At 67.0% G+C, this 14,971-nt stretch overlaps 1 protein-coding gene across 7 annotated transcripts in view; it reads right to left on the bottom strand.

The window, feature by feature from the left end:
• Positions 1-512: 512 nt before the first annotated feature.
• AGRN (agrin) overlaps positions 513-14,971 on the bottom strand; it is a 32,521-nt gene continuing 18,062 nt past the window's right edge. For 2 of the 7 annotated variants that reach the window (XM_067019938.1, XM_067019969.1), the window contains 35 exons: positions 14,684-14,908; positions 14,367-14,591; positions 13,972-14,178; positions 12,670-12,888; positions 12,395-12,589; positions 12,103-12,303; positions 11,872-12,020; positions 11,682-11,787; positions 10,846-10,962; positions 10,599-10,763; positions 10,298-10,441; positions 10,067-10,191; positions 9,886-9,991; positions 9,479-9,793; positions 9,262-9,399; positions 8,683-8,810; positions 8,407-8,521; positions 8,208-8,327; positions 7,743-8,090; positions 7,321-7,513; positions 7,020-7,235; positions 6,304-6,533; positions 6,077-6,211; positions 5,882-5,978; positions 5,610-5,774; positions 5,381-5,492; positions 5,155-5,166; positions 4,807-4,923; positions 4,461-4,653; positions 4,290-4,377; positions 4,093-4,116; positions 3,340-3,372; positions 2,844-3,068; positions 2,282-2,385; positions 513-1,930 (listed from right to left, as the gene is read on the bottom strand). In XM_067019938.1, coding sequence (XP_066876039.1) covers positions 1,773-1,930; positions 2,282-2,385; positions 2,844-3,068; positions 3,340-3,372; positions 4,093-4,116; positions 4,290-4,377; positions 4,461-4,653; positions 4,807-4,923; positions 5,155-5,166; positions 5,381-5,492; positions 5,610-5,774; positions 5,882-5,978; positions 6,077-6,211; positions 6,304-6,533; positions 7,020-7,235; positions 7,321-7,513; positions 7,743-8,090; positions 8,208-8,327; positions 8,407-8,521; positions 8,683-8,810; positions 9,262-9,399; positions 9,479-9,793; positions 9,886-9,991; positions 10,067-10,191; positions 10,298-10,441; positions 10,599-10,763; positions 10,846-10,962; positions 11,682-11,787; positions 11,872-12,020; positions 12,103-12,303; positions 12,395-12,589; positions 12,670-12,888; positions 13,972-14,178; positions 14,367-14,591; positions 14,684-14,908 — 5,450 coding nt within the window. In that variant the 3' untranslated portion in view covers positions 513-1,772. The remainder of the gene's footprint in view (positions 1,931-2,281; positions 2,386-2,843; positions 3,069-3,339; positions 3,373-4,092; positions 4,117-4,289; positions 4,378-4,460; positions 4,654-4,806; positions 4,924-5,154; positions 5,167-5,380; positions 5,493-5,609; positions 5,775-5,881; positions 5,979-6,076; positions 6,212-6,303; positions 6,534-7,019; positions 7,236-7,320; positions 7,514-7,742; positions 8,091-8,207; positions 8,328-8,406; positions 8,522-8,682; positions 8,811-9,261; positions 9,400-9,478; positions 9,794-9,885; positions 9,992-10,066; positions 10,192-10,297; positions 10,442-10,598; positions 10,764-10,845; positions 10,963-11,681; positions 11,788-11,871; positions 12,021-12,102; positions 12,304-12,394; positions 12,590-12,669; positions 12,889-13,971; positions 14,179-14,366; positions 14,592-14,683; positions 14,909-14,971) is intronic. The other 5 variants (XM_067019956.1, XM_067019972.1, XM_067019940.1 and 2 more) reach the window with 4 other exon arrangements.

Consider the following 14,971-nt stretch of genomic DNA (forward strand, 5'->3'; position numbering starts at 1 on the left):
CCTCCTCCCTGAGCCCAGCCCACACCCGCCCACCGCCCACCAGGGTTCCCTTCCCCACAGGCCTCACCTCCACCCTATCCTGGCTCCCCGAGAGGCCCTCCTTGCCTCTCCTCACAGCCCCTCCTCCCATCCTGTGTTCACAGACACCCGGACGTAGGCTGACACATGTGCAGACACGTACACGCATGCACACGTGGCAGGGGCTGCGGCCTGCTGCAAGGCCCGCCATCCCTAGAGAGGCTATCTGGGGTGCGGGCCTCACGGGCCCACCCGGCCAGCCCCTCGCACAACAGTGTGCGCACTCGCTGCTCAGGGTGTCCTCGCCAGAAGCAGCCCCCACCCCAGCACAGGACCCCCTCCTCCATCCAGAGCCACCTAAGGGAGCTTGAAGCCTGCACACCACCATGAAGCTCGGCGAGGAGCTCCCGGGACAGGAGCCCGCAAGGTGGGCGAGCACAGGGCGAGGCGGGGTTGAGAGCAGTGGTGTTGGTGTGGACAGACGCAAGCGCCTCTTGCAAGTGTTCAGACTTTATTTCACGGTGATTGACACAAACACAGACTGGAGTTAGTAACAGGACTTCTGAGGCTCCTGCAGCCTCTGAGCCTGACAGCTGGGCCGGGCTGGGGGAGGGGCTGCCACCCCCACCAGGACAGTTGAGGGCGGCTGGGGGGACGGGACCAGATGAGACCTAACACTGCAGTTTAAGGCGTCTCTGGCTTTGCAGCTGTCTCTGCCACCCCGCACCTGCCCCTTGGTGTTGGTTAGACACCCGGCCCGCTCCCGGTCACTCCTGGATAAGGACAACCGGTCCTCACACCAGAACTGGACAGGTTTGCTGTGTGGTGTCCTCAGCTGCCCTCGGGCCAGGACAGGAAAGACAACAGCCCCGCCACCCCAGCTGTCAAATAAAATCAGTACATAAAGACTTTGCGGTTGGTGGCCAGGCCTGGACGTGCATCCTCAAGAGGGGATGCTGGCCGCGCCAGGCAAGCAGGCAGTGGACGTCCACCACATCACAAGTGGCCCCACGCCCTCTCAGGGCTCCTCGTGGGGCCTTGTGGGGAGGAGGGGGGACACAGCCATGTCCAGGGTGGCTGGGTGGATGGGCAGGGCCAGCTGCGGGCCAGGGTGCAGGCCTGTGCCCGGCCTCTGCTCTCCAGCGCCCTGGGACAGGTGGACTCAGCTGGAGGGAGGGGCGCAGCATGGCCTCAACAGTGACATTGTTTCACAGGACTGGCACAGGAGGCCTGGGCTCGGCGGGCCCTGGTGAGGCTGGTCCCGCCCAGCACAGGCAGGGAGGAGGGGCGGCTCAGATGGGAACCCAGAGAGGCCCTGTGGGGCGTGCACAGAGGAAGGGCCCCCGAAACCCTACGGTGCCTACCTGCTCTGGGGACACAGGCCTCGCCAGATGGAACATGGGCGATGTGTGTATGCAGGGCCTGATGACAGGCTGGAGAACACGGGGGCTAGCACAAGTGGATACTCGGGGGTGGCACAGCCTGAGAGGCCGGGACACGGTGTCCCAAGGCAGAGGGGCACGTCCCAAGGCTGCTGAGTGAGCCAAGCCCTCCATGTGCAGCATTCCTCCCCCATCCCCTTGGAGTCCCTTGGCACCAAGTCTGTCTCTGCAGCACGCCTGCCTGGACGGGAGGGAGGCCGGGCCAGCAGTCCCTCCGGCTGACACGTAGGCAAGAAAATCATATAAAAAAAGCAACAAGTTTACAAAAATAGAAAATAATTACAGCAGGGTGGGTCGTGGCTGCAGTGTGGCTCACGGGGCAGGACAGGGCCGCAGCTCCGGCTTGGTGACGGCATCCTCCAGCAGGTGCAGCGGGCGCCGACCCACCACCACGTCCCGCAGGCAGCCCACGAAGCCCGTGCCGTAGGCCTTGGGCAGGGCCTGGCCCACAGGCAGCTTCTCTAGGCCACCTGCAGGAAGACAGAGGAAAGGTCACTGGGCTCAGCGACAGGCAGGCCGGGCACTGGCCAGCAGAGGGGCCCACTGCATCTGAATGACCAGGTGAGTTACCTGCAGCCGCCAGTGCCCGGGGGGACCAGGGGGCCAGCAGACGAGCTCCAGCCTCCTGGCCCCACACCACCCAGGGCACGGCAGGGGCTAAGGCAGCAGGGGAGAGGGACCCCGCCCCAGCCAGCCCATCTGCTGTCCTGGGTAGCGCCGACACGGGCACCACTCTTCGTTGCCAGCTCCAGGGGATGGGACCTGCCCCTCAGAGACCCTTCGCTGTCCCTCCCCTGGCTTCCCCCCCACCAATCACTCACCCAGCCACAGGGCTCCATCTGTGTCCAGTTGCGTGGCACCCAGTGGGGAGGAACCAGTCACAGGGGCCTCATTGCCCACCTGAAGGGAGCCTTCCCTCTGTTCCCTGGGGGCACGGGGGGGGGTGTGAAGCCATCAGGTGGCTCCAGACCCTGGTCCCTCCCTCCCTTTCGCCCCAACACCACACCCTGGGGAGCGTCACCAAGTGTCACCCCTGGGGGCCAGGATGGAGCAGCACTGACCCCAGGAGAGCACCAGATGGCCAAGGGCAGGGGGACCCCCTGTGGGTCAAGCTTTGCTGGAGGGGACGGCCAAGGCTCAGACCAGAGGGACATGTTCCCAGCCGGCGTCTGGGTAGAGCAGGGAAACCCCTTTCAGATCAGGGGTTCCCTGGCCATCACCGCTTCTCCTGTACCCTCTCATCCCTCCTCCTGCACTGGCAGTGACCTCAGGTCGGGCCGCCAGCCCTCCTCCCCATCCTCCCCCACCAAACTCCACACCCTGGCCGGGCAAGTCTGGGCAGTGCCCGCTGCTCTTCTTGGCGGCCCCAGGCTCCCTGCTGACCTGTGTGCCCTGACGCGCAACCAGCGGTTGGTGCTGACTGGTACGCTGGAGCGCAGCACCACGGGCTGGGAGCCCAGGTCGTAAGCCAGCTGCAGGCGCCCGTCCACGATGGCCAGTGCGATGTAGTCGGCCCGCTCTGTGGCTTTGCCACTCCACAGCACCAGCCCCTGCGTGGCCTCGGTGCGCAGGCTCAGCTCAAAGTGGTTGCTCCGTAGCGCCTTCTCGCTGGCGGGGAGAGGGCTGGTCAGGACCTCTGCGAGGGTGGTGGGGACGGGGTAGGGGTGCTAGGAAGGTGACTACAGAGGCCATAAGGGCTAGCGATGCCACCGGGGCAGCTGGATGGGCAGCTGGGCCGAAGAGATGGATGGTGGGAGGTGGGGCCAGACGGGCAATCAGAGGAGTGAGGTGGACAGACACAGGGACAGCTCGGCAGAGAGATGCTCCGAGAGGTGGCAAGGCAACAGGCAGACAGCAGGGGCCAGGGGCCGCTGCTCACCTGGGAAGGGCCCTGGAATCCGCTGTTTCAGGGCTTAGGCGCAGGAAGAGAGGGAGGCAGGTGAGCAGGGGCACAGCGCGGCCCCGCAGCGCGGGGTGGGGCGGGGCCCAGCAGCAGCCCCTCCCCACACCCCGCCTCCACCCGGGGAAGGTGGGAGGAGCAAGCATCCCCTGAAGACACACAGGACCCTGGGACATCGGCTCCACCCACCGCAGAGCCCTGGCCATGACACACGTGCAACACACATGGGCAGACGCAGAGCTGGCGGGCACGGCCCAGGCCAGGCGCCGAGGGAAGAGCCGGGGCATGGGTGACACGGAATGAAGACCGAGGGCCCCTGGTCGGGAGAGACCCCCGGATGGCCCCCCCCACACGTGGGTGTGCGCACACACGGGAGCACGTGAGCTCATGTGCACACTGAGACACACGTGCTCGAGTGTGCACACAGACACGTGGGCACGAATGTGCACGTCTACAAGTGTGCCCGCGCGTGCACGCCGTGCCGGTGCCCTGTGGCGAGGGGAGTAGCTGCAGGGGGTGGAGGGGTGGACTGGCATCCAACACACATCTGGGAAAGGGGTGATTCCCTACTTCCAAGCCGGGAGACTGAGCCCGGGCAGCACAAACGGCTCCCCCAGAGCCCCGTCCTCCTCCACTGGGGATGCAAAGTTCCGCCCCCGCCCTTGGGATGTGCTGCCCGGTGGTTTAGGAGCAGAGGGTGGTGGCGGTGATGGCGGGGGCGGAGCTACTTACGCTGGGATCTCATTGGTCAGTTCGCTTGGAATCAAAGAGACAGAGACAGTGAGAAGGAAGGAGGGTGGAGGAGGGGCGGAGGTGGGCACAGAGCCGGGGGCAGAAGCGGAGGGTCCCGCGTCTAGTCCTGTGCGGCTGTGCAGACAGGACCAGAGAGCGGAGGGTGGAGGGGCACCTGGCTCCGGAGGGCACACTACCTCTCCGTCACGGCGTTGAGGTACTCGATGTAGGTCCGTCCGTCAAAGGCCAGCGTGTCCAGGTCCCCGGCCGACTTCTCAATCAGGCCTGAGAGACAGCGGGCTGAGTGCGGCCTCGGGCGGGCTGCCCCCCGCGCCGCCCAGCCTTGGCCCTGTGCCGGAAGCGCTCACCCTTCTCGCAGTGCAGCCCCGAGAAGCCCCCAGGACACAGGCACTCGTAGGAGGCCTCCCGAGGGAGACAGGAGGCCCCGTTGAGGCAAGGGTGACCCTCGGCCTGGGTACAAGGGTGGTCTGCAAAGGACGAGACGTCCACCGCCTGCACCACGTGCTCCCGGGTCAGCAGCTGGCGGCCGTTCAGGGAGACCTGGGCGGGGGCGGGGAGGGAACCAAGAGCCTGTGTCCAGCCTGCCCGGACAGCCCCCATCCCAGGAGCACAGAAGCCCCCTCTGGGGTGGGCCCTTCCTCGAGACTGTACCAGGGCACCGCCCCTCCAGGGTCCCAGCCCCGCCCCACATACCAGCTGGATGGCGCCATCGAAGCCAGAGGACACGGCGGCTGCCCGGGCCAGCTTGCTGAAGTCAGGGGCCCCCCCCACATAGAGCGGCTCCTTCAGGTTGAGGACAGTGTGCGGCACCTGAGGGGGGTGTGCGGCAGGGTGAGGGGCTGTGGAGCCCACCCGCCGGGCAGGAACAGGTCGGGCCCCAGACCAGGGCCTGCCCGCCGGTGATGACCCACCCCGCGCCCTCCAGCCTGGTGGAAGCAGAGTTCATCACAGACGTGGCCACACGCGGGCTTAGTGGGGGAGGAGCTAGTGTAGGGGCGGAGGCGGCGGAAGAGGGCGGAGCAGGATGAGAGGAGCCGGTACCTTGCGGGATTTCTGCATCCGAAGAGCGAAGAGCGAAGAGCGAGCGGGGCGGGGGTGCAGAGCAAGGGCCGGGGAGCAGTGAGAGCGGAGAGGAGACACAGACAGAGGCCCGGGGCAGAGGAGAGAAAACAGTCCGGTGAGCTCGGCGATGGGTGGGGCCGCGCGCCTCCCGGGAGGAGGAGGGCGGCGCGGAGCAGGTGGGGCGGCCCAGGAAACACTCACTCACCGGGGCCTCCCCCAGCACACGGGGCCCATCGTCGACCCGCATGGCTCCTTTGCGTCCGTTTCGCTCCAGGGACACCCTGGTCCAGGCGCCCAGGGCCACTGGCTCCTTGCTCCTGCAGAAGGGCGGGGGGCGCCGTGAGCACACTGGGGCTCTGCCGGCCTGCCCGGCAGGGGCCTGAGGGACACGGCACAGGCACCCAGGCCAGCCCCCTGCGCCCCGTGCGGCCCACCTGATGACCGCTGCCCCCTTGCCCAAGTCGTAGCGGAACTCCAGGACACGGTCGTGCAGTGCCAGCGACACAAAGTCGCCCTTGCCGTCTGTCTTCTGCCCGTTGTAGAGGAGCAGGCCGCTGGGACCCCGGGCCAGGAACACCACCTCCAGCGCCATCTTCTCCCTGGGGTCACATGAGGGCAGGCGGGGATGTCTCGATGCCCCCTCACCCCATGGCTGGATGGGGTTGGGGGCTGCTTCCCCCTTCGCCCACCCCTCTGCCCAACTGACCCCAGGTCCCGCTCAAAGGTGTGCAGGCCTTTCAGCTCCAGGTAGGAGAAGCTGTTGAAGTCGGCCAGGAAAGGCTGGCTATCCTCTCGCTCTGAGACTGCGAGGACAGGAGAGGATCACACAGGGTGCCGGGCCCTGACCCCAGAGCCCCAGAGCCCCCACCCCCGGCCCTGCCCTGAGCACCGCTGTCCCCACCTGTCTGGCAGAGGCTGCCCTCCCGGCCCCGGGGGCACTCGCACTTGGCCTCGCCCTGGGGCAGCACGCGGCAGGGGGCTGCCCCGTGGCAGGGGTTCGGCTGACAAGGGTCCTTCTCGTCAGCACAGGTCGGGCCTGGAGGGAGGCAGGTTGGGGTCCCAGGAGGCCTGAGTCCCAAGCACAGACACACAGGTCCCCCCAGCACCCAGCCCAGGGCCCGCCCTCACCAAAGCGGCCGGGTAGGCACCGACAGTGGAACATGCCGGCCTCCAGGGCCTGGCACGGGGCCCCGCCGAGGCAGGGGTCAGGCACACAGGGGTGGTCCCCGCACTCGCCCACTCCAGAGCTTCGGGTCGCAGAGCCCTGCCAGCCACTCAGCTCCAGCCTCTGGTTGTTGATGTCCAGCAGGCGGATACAGCCCCTAAGACCAACGCCGACAGAGGTCCGCTCGAGCACCCTGCCGCCAAGATGAGAGGGTCAGGGGTCAGAGGCCAGAGCTGTCTGTCCTCTCTCACAACCAACTGTGACACTGGCATCCCTCAGTCAGCCGGGGTCGTGAGTCAGGGTTGCTCCCCGTCCCCGGCCCCTCTTTTGGTCCTCACAAGATGGACAGTCCCATCCTCACAAGATGGACAGTCAACCCACAGAATTAGGAGGTGGGTTGGGTTGAGAGTCAAGGGTTGGAACTGAAGGTCAGGGCCAGCCCAGCCCCTCCTTGGTGATTACACTGCAGCTTGGTCCTCAGGATCAGGACAGAATCGGGATCACAGTCAAGGGCTGGGGTTGAGGCCAGGGTCACAGCCGTGGTCCACACCCATCCTTCCAACCCCTTTGTTATCCACAGGGAGCTTGGACCTCCTGGATGCCACCCCCCAAGAGTCAGGGATCAGGGCCAAGGTCGGGGGTCTGCGGTCGGGGCCACACCACCCTCCTCCATGCTCACACGGAAGCCTGGTCCTCCGGGACGCCACCCACAAAAAGGTCCATGTCCAGGTTGAGGCCGTCAGTGCCACTGGGGCTCTGGCCCAGGACAGGGGTCTCACCGTCCACCGAGAGAGTGCCCTGGCGCCAGTGCCGAGACAGCTCCAGGTGATGCCACCGGCCGGGCTGCACGGGCACTGAGCTGGTCAGCACCGCGGGCCCCGAACCTGTGTCGAACCTGGGGGGCGGGAACAGGCGCTCAGGATAGCCAAACAGAACCAGGACCACCCTCATCCCTGACCCCCCAACCACCCGCCACCCACCTGAGCTGCACGCGGCCCCCCAGCAGCGCCAGTGCCAGGAAGTCCTTGCCCCGGGCATTGCCGTTGTAGAGCAGCAGACCCTGGGGCTCCAGCGCCCGGAATTCAAGCGCCAGGCGCAGGGTGTGGTAGGCACGGAGGGTGGGGAAGGCCAGGAAGGAGTGGCCCCCGAAGGCTGGCACGGAGGGGCGCGGTGCTGCAGGAGACGGAGGGGCGGTGGAGGGCACAGAGGACCCGGCTGCCCGGGCTCTGACCACCGGTCCGAAACCCCCAGCCAGCCCTGTGCCCAGTGCTGGGCCAGGGAGTCCAACCGGCCCCTCACCCCAGCCAGGGCCCCCTGCCCGGCCCCCCACTCCCGGCGGCCCGGCCCTCCCCAACCTGGCCCCCTCTGCCTCCCTGCCCCTCCCCCGCATGGATGACCTTACCCTTCTCGCAGACAGCGCCCTCCCTGCCCGCTGTGCAGCGGCAGGTGAAGTCTCCACCCGGGCCCTGGTCCTGGCAGGTCCCCCCGTGGAGGCAGGGCTGGGAGTCACAGGGCCTTGGGGGCTGCTGGGTGCCTGGGGGCGGGGGCCGGCGTGCAGGCACACGGCTAGGGCCAGGGGTGGGGGGCCGGCGCGTGGTGAGGGGCACTGTGGTCCTGCTGACGGGCCGGCTTGTGTGAGTGGGATAGAGGGCCCGAGGGGTCACAGCTGAAGGTGGCAGGCGGGCCACAGTGGTGGCTCTGGCTGTGGCTGCAGCAGGGGTGGCTCCCGTGAAGAATGCAGGAAACCAGTCTGGGGGTAGGAGAAACTGTCAGGGTCTGCAAGGAGTAGGGATCCCAAGCGCAGCGCACAGCGTGCGGGACAGAGGGTGGGGACAAGCTGTGGCTGGCGGCCGGAACAGGCTCTCACCGAAGTCCATGAACCGCACGTGTTCCTGCAGAGGCCGCCTCACACCGAGGGACCGGCGCCTGGATGCCTGGATCTGCCGGACCAGGGCCTGGCACACATCGGGTGCCCTGAAGGCTGTGGCTGAGGAGGAGGGACCCTGAGCATGGTGGAGACCAGGGCGGCCCCCCCACTTCCCGGGGGGCCTGGGGTGGGGGCTCACTGGGGTCAAAGTGCACATCCACAATGGCTCGGACGGAGTTGCCAGGCCCCAAGTCCCGCAGGCGGACACTTCGAAAGTCCTTCTTAACGTCCGAGTTCCGGAAGAGGTCATCCAGCTACAGGTGGAGAGTGAGTTCGGGCTCTGGGAAGCTGCCCAGGCTGACCGTTGGGCCCTCTCCCTTCTTGCCCCCCCCCCCAGGGCTTCTCTGTGTCTGTCCTGGGAAAAAGGCCAGTGGCTGGGTAGGGGCTGCCACCCTGGCCGCGGCCCCACACTTACCGCGCTCGCGATGCTCCTGGCGGTCTCTCCAAACAGCTCGGACTTGGGGTCGGCCATCTCTGGCGTGTAGAACAGCTCCTGCCCCTCGACCCCCTCGAGCTCCAGCACACCCTGGAATACCTTGGTGGCTGTGGGAGAGGGAGCAGTGAGGTCCTGCCTGGCACCTGCCTGGCCTCTGGGCCAGCCATGGGCACAGGCCCCAGCAGCAAGCCACGCGGGGTGCAGGGCAGGTGGCGGTTAGTCAGATGGTCATGAGGTTAGTGGGGACCCCGGGGCAGGGCTGGCATCGGTTACCAGACAGACTCCTTGGAGCAGTGCCCCAGGCCGGCTTGCAACAGGAAAAACAGGTTAGCCACAGGGTCCTGGGCACCCACGCATGTGTGGGGGCCGAGAACACACGTTATGTGTGCATGTACTGAATCCCCAAGACCGCCTGCACATGTGTGCTAAATTCAGAAGATCACAAACCCTTGGGTGCCCACCTGCTGGACAGGCCTGTGGCCGGGAGGAGAAACAGCATCTCTGGATGTGTCCAGGCCGTTCCTCATGCTCTACCCTGGCCCCCAGCCACCCACTCACCAGGACAGTTGGAGCCCTCTGTGTCCAGTGAGGGTGTCTTGCCATCTGAGCAGCAGCCCATAGGTGAGTTGTAGCAGGAAGCCCTCTCCATGGGTGGCCCGGGGGTCCCAGCGCTGTCTCTCTCAGGGGGCTCGAGTCCTGGGGAGGTGCCGTCTGAGCCCAGCCCCAGGTGCAGCCCTCCTGGGCCCTGCCGCCATGTCCCAGAGCCTGTGCTCACCTCCTGAGCCAGCCGCACTGGCCTCCAAGTCACCACTCAGCTCCTCGTCACCGCTCCCATCAGCGCTGCCAGATTCGCCAAAGGCAGGTGTGGCGAGGCTGGCTGCCAGGGAGGGGGCCGTGGGAGGCATGGTCAGCACGGGCCTTGCAGCGGTCCTGGGGATGCTGGCAGTGGTCCAAGGTTGTGATGCAGGTCGAGGGGTACTGCTGGGAGCCAGGGAGAGGGCGCTGGGTGGAGGCAGCAGTGCCTTGCTCAGGTCAAGCCCTGAGGTGGCCACGGATGCAGATGTCGGACGGAGGCCGGAAGTGATGTCTTCTGTAAGGAGAGGAGATTCCAGGTGGTGGGGCTGGTGGTCAGAGCAGGGTCAGGCCTTCCTGGTCAGTCTGGGGCAGTGGGCAAGGCCTTACCCTGGCAAGGGCCGAGGCTCTGGATAGAGATGTCCAAGCCCTGGCGGCAGGCGATGGTCCTCAGCTGGCACTCATTGCCATAGGTGACTCCATCTGACCCACAGACCTGGGGCACAGGGTACGGGTGCTGGGGGGAAGCCCCTCCGCACCCCTGCTACCCTCCACTCTACCCATCCCTCACCTTGGTAGCATTGGCCCCTGGACAGGTGGGCGTTGGGCACACGCAGTGGGCAGAGCCAGCCTCCTCCACGCAGGACGCCCCAAACTCACAAGGCATCTCAGCACAGGTCTTGGGCGCCGAAGAGTCTGGGGCACAGACATGGGAGAGCCCCCTGGCTCAGGAAACCCCATCCCTATGACGGCCTCATCCCCAGCACAGGGGGCCAGGGGCAGTGCCAGGTCTGGCCCTCACCTGTCTCACAGCCAGCAGGGCCCAGGGCATGGCCGTCTGGACACTGCCCGCACTTGGGTCCGGCCACCCCGGGCTTACAGGAGCACAGCCCGGTCATCTGTTCACAGTCGTCCCGCACGGCCCCCTGGGGGTCACAGCTGCAGGCTGGGAGGCAGGGGAGGAGGCTGAGATCTGTGCCTGGCTTCCCCACGGGCTCCAGAGCCTGGCCCAGCCCCTGCCAGGCAGGGAATGAGGAAAACAGGGACAGGGTGGACAGGCAGCAGTGCTCAGCTGGGGACCGATCACGGGCCCTGTCACTCACGGGTACAGCCGCTCCGGCCATCGGTGACAATACCACGGAAGTTCCAGAAGCCGGGCTCACAGCGGTCACACTTGAGGCCCCCCACGCCCGGGCGGCAGGAGCACTGGCCTGTGGCCGGGTCACAGGTGCCACTGTAGGAGCCATGTGGGTTGCACTGGCACAAGCCTGCAAGGCCAGGGCAAGACAGGGTCACTGCAGCTGCGTGGCTCTGCCCGGCTGCGGGTCAGGGCCAGGCGCGGGTACTCACTGGGGCAGCCGGCCAGGCCCACGCCCCGGGCAGCGGTGATGTTGTCCCGGCAGCAGCCGTAGGGGGTCTGAGCGCAGTGCAGGGCATCCGCAGGCAGCAGCGGGGCCAAGGTGGGGGCTGCAGGGAGAGGCAGGGGTTGAGGTGCCAGGCAGGGCCAGACGCTCAACCTGGGCACGGCCACTCTGCCTCACCCGCCCCGCTGTCACCACGCAGCCCTCCTGATGCCAGCTCCCGCCAGGACCTGTGGGTCTGCAGCTCGGGTCACAGGTGAGAACCCCATACCACACATGAGAACAATAATGTGTCTGCACACCAAGTACCAGCAACACGTGAAACGCCCACAGATCATGGACGTGAAGCCCCGTGCACACACGTACAGCCAGAGACACACGCTCGGATTAGTGGGCCTCTGCAAGGCGGCAGGCACACACGTACACCACACTCCCCCGCGCGCAGACACACACAGGAGCACTTGTGCGTGAGCAAAGATACAACGATTGCCGGTCACCGTCAGTCTCCTCCCGTAGGAAAAAGTGCCGGGAGGGTGGGCCTCGCTGGTTCACTGATGCCCCCCTGCACACAGTAGGTGCTTCGTGCACACTTGCTGACTGGCAGGCACACACGTCCATGCACCACAGCTGCACAAATACGGATACGCAGTAACAGCACACACTGCAAACACGACACGCGTGTTCACACACGCCCACCACAGCATACAAGTAGCAACTTCGAACAAGACACAGACCCCCACAAGCCTCACACCTGTGGGCACACGTACCTTTGAACAGGCACATGTGTGCCCACACACAGCCGGACACGCCCGCACGCCCACTCACCACGGCAGGCTCCTTGGGCCACGACGTACAGCTCTGGCCACGATTCACACCTGGCCTTCTTCAGCTCACACTCAGTGCGGTAGGTGGCCCCATCCGAGCCGCACACCTGGAGGGATGGGGTCAGGGCAGGTGTGGGCGGCCACGGCCCCCGCCTCACTGCCCCGTGGGAGTCAGGGGAGGGGGGCCTCACAGGGCTCCTCAGGACGCTCTGGCAGCTGAAGTCGCAGATGCACGGCCCGTCCTCCAAGTCCTCGTCCCAGATGCCGCCTCGCTGCCGGCACAGCTCCGGGCCACACTCGCCGTGCTCTCCAGAGCCCGAGCCTCCCGAGCCACACTCGGCTGCGGGCAAGAGGCCAGGTCATCTCAGGGTCCCGGCCGAGGCTGGCACCCAGCAGCCCACACCAGCTGCCCCCGAGCCTACCCTGCTCACACGGCCCCGCCCGGGCCTCCTCTATCTGCGTCTGCTGCTGGCAGGCCGCCTCGCGGAGCTCGCAGGAACTGCGGTAGGTCACGCCGTCGCTGCCACACACGGGGCCGGGCGGAGGGCGCTCACACCGGGGACACACACACCGCCCCGCTGAGCACACGGCCCCGAAGGCGCACACCGTGTCTCCGCAGGTCTCTGCAGAAGGCAGGGCCGGGCGGGGGTCAGCTGATACTGGGTGGAGGAGGCACGGGACCACAGCCCGCCGGCTGCCCCCAGCCCTACTCACGGCAGGGTCCAGCCGAGGCCACGTGCAGGCTGATCTGGCGTGTGCAGGCGTGCACGTGCAATTCACACTCGCTGGCATACGTGCGCCCGTCAGAGCCGCACACGGGCTGGGCCGAGGCCACGCACTCGGAGGGGCACACGCAGCGCCCGGTCTCAGCCTCGCACAGGGCTCCAAAGCGGCACTGCCCACAGCGGTCTGGGGAGAAGGCTCCATCACCACGATGACGAGGACGGCCAACCCCCCCCCCCAGCTAGACCCACTCATCCACCACTGACCACAGGGTCCTCGGCGAGCCACTCGGATTTCCCGCCCAAGGGCGCAGGCCGTAGCCTCCAGCTCGCACGTGCTGCCGTACGTGACGCCATCGCCGCCACACACGGGGTCGTAGATGCCTGAACACGCTTGCTGACACGCACACTCGGCCTCCCCATTCTTCACAGCACACATCGCCCCGAATGGACACTGCACCCCGCGGCATGGGGACGGGGGCTGGTCTGGGGAGAACGTGGGCACTCAGCGGGGTCCCCACCTGCTCTCCTAGGCAATGCGCAAAGCCCGCAGCCCCACGCAGCAGACCCTTTCCCAGGGTGGGGATGGTGTGGGAAGAGTGGACCAGGAGAAGGGTGGATGCACAGGACACAGCAGAGAAAGGGACAGACGCAGGACAGAGGTGGACAGGGACACAGACTCAGACGGCCCCAGGGCCCCGCATGAGGGTGGGGCGGGGCTGCCCTCTAGACACAGGAGCTTCTGGACCGATCTCAGGGGCTGGTGGGAGGGCCAGCTTTACCAGCCCACCCAGGCCACTGACCCTTGACCAGCAGCAGCCCCGGGACACCCATGCGTGGGTGTGTGTGGGTGCTCTCTCTGTGGGGGGAGGAGTCTGCAACCCAGAGCCACACCCAGGGCCACACGGGGGAGGAGGTGTCTGTCCACTTGCTCTGAGGACCACAAGGCCAGGCAGCAGCGAGCCACCCCCCCCCTGCCGCGCGGGGGGCAGACCTCGGGCTGTGGGCTCCTGGCGGCAGGCGCGGTACCTCATCCTGCCAGCAGGTCAGGCTGGAAGACACAAGAGGTGGAGCCAAGAGGGAAGGGAGAGCAGAGGAGAGGAAACAGACGCAGAAAGAGAGACCGGAAAGATGGACAGACCGGCCTACGGGGACGGAGTTAGAGGTGGGCAGAGCCCCAGTCCACGCAGGACACGCTGTCTCTGCCCATTCCTGGTCCCTCGAAGCCCGACTGAGACGCTGCCTCTAAGGGGGCTGTGTGTCCCAAGAGTGTGGGACCCGGAGGGCTTGAGGGCTGTCGGGCAGGTACCAGGGAGCCTGCCCATGGACCCCTGCCTCTGCCCCACACCCCCCCAGGTGCTGCGGGCACCTTCCTGACAGATCCCACCACCCCAGAGCCCGCTGACAGACGACAGCCCTGCCGAGGCTCCCCCGAGTGGCCAGCTGTCGCCCACAGCCCCAGGAAGGAGAAGCATGGCTCAGGATGGAGATGGTGCGTGATGACGGGCGGCGGGCGCGGCCCGCGGCGGACCGGCCTCTTGCAGCGCGGGGCCTGCCCACGGCGCTCACCACACGGGCCCTGGTGTCTGGCGGGGATGCTGCGCTGCTGCTGACACTCGGCCTGCTGGCGCCAGCAGTCACTGTCGTATGTGTGCCCGTCGTGGGCGCACACGGGTTTGTAGGCCCCATCGCAGACGACACGGTCGCAGGAACAGCGGGGGCGGCCTCGGCGGGACAGACACACGGCACTGAACTTGCACGCCTCTGGGCACTGGTCTGGGGGGGCAAGGAGATCAGAAGAGCCAGCGTACCATGGCAGCCGCCACGCTGGGATGTGCAGGGCATCCACGGGCACACGCGGTGATGAGTGGGGACCCGTGAGGCACGCAGGGGAGGGTGGGGACAGGCAGGGCCCTGGGTCATGCCGAGTGCCAGGACGGGGCCCTCCCCCAGGAGCCGCCCACCTCGAGGCTGGCACTGGCCAGAGCGCACTTTCTGGAGGAGGAGGCCTCGGGTGGCCCCGGTTCGGCCCATGATGCAGTCGTTACCATAGGTAACCCCATCGTCCCCACACACGGGCGCCTGCCTCGGAGGGCAGTTCTCTGGCCGCAGGAGCATCTCGGGGCGCCGCGTGCGTGGGTCCACACGGCAGATGAGGCTCAGGTCGTTGAGGGCGCCCTGGCAGGGGTCTGGGGGCGGGAAGGTGGAGGTCAGGGCGCTGCCGCTGTGCGCACACACTGACTGGCTGGGGTCGTGCTACATGCGCAGGCGTAGCGCTCACCACAAGGGCCGTCGAACTTCTTGAACACGTTTTCCTGGTGGGCGCAGGCTTGGCGCAAGAGCTGGCACTCGCTGGGGTAGTCAGTGCCGTCGCTGCCACACACGGGGCCCTCGGGGGCCCCCAGGCACGTGGCAGGGCACAGGCACGTGGCTGTCAGTCCATCTGCAGAGCGCGCACAGGTGCTGCCAAAGCTGCAGGTTACATTGGAGCAGGGGTCCCTGGTCCCTGTGGGTGGAGCAGGGTGGGGTCACACTGGCCAGCGGCCGGCCCTCCGCGCCCCACCTCACC

This window comes from Kogia breviceps, chromosome 1 (genome assembly GCF_026419965.1).
Source record: "Kogia breviceps isolate mKogBre1 chromosome 1, mKogBre1 haplotype 1, whole genome shotgun sequence".
NCBI lineage: Eukaryota > Metazoa > Chordata > Mammalia > Artiodactyla > Physeteridae > Kogia > Kogia breviceps.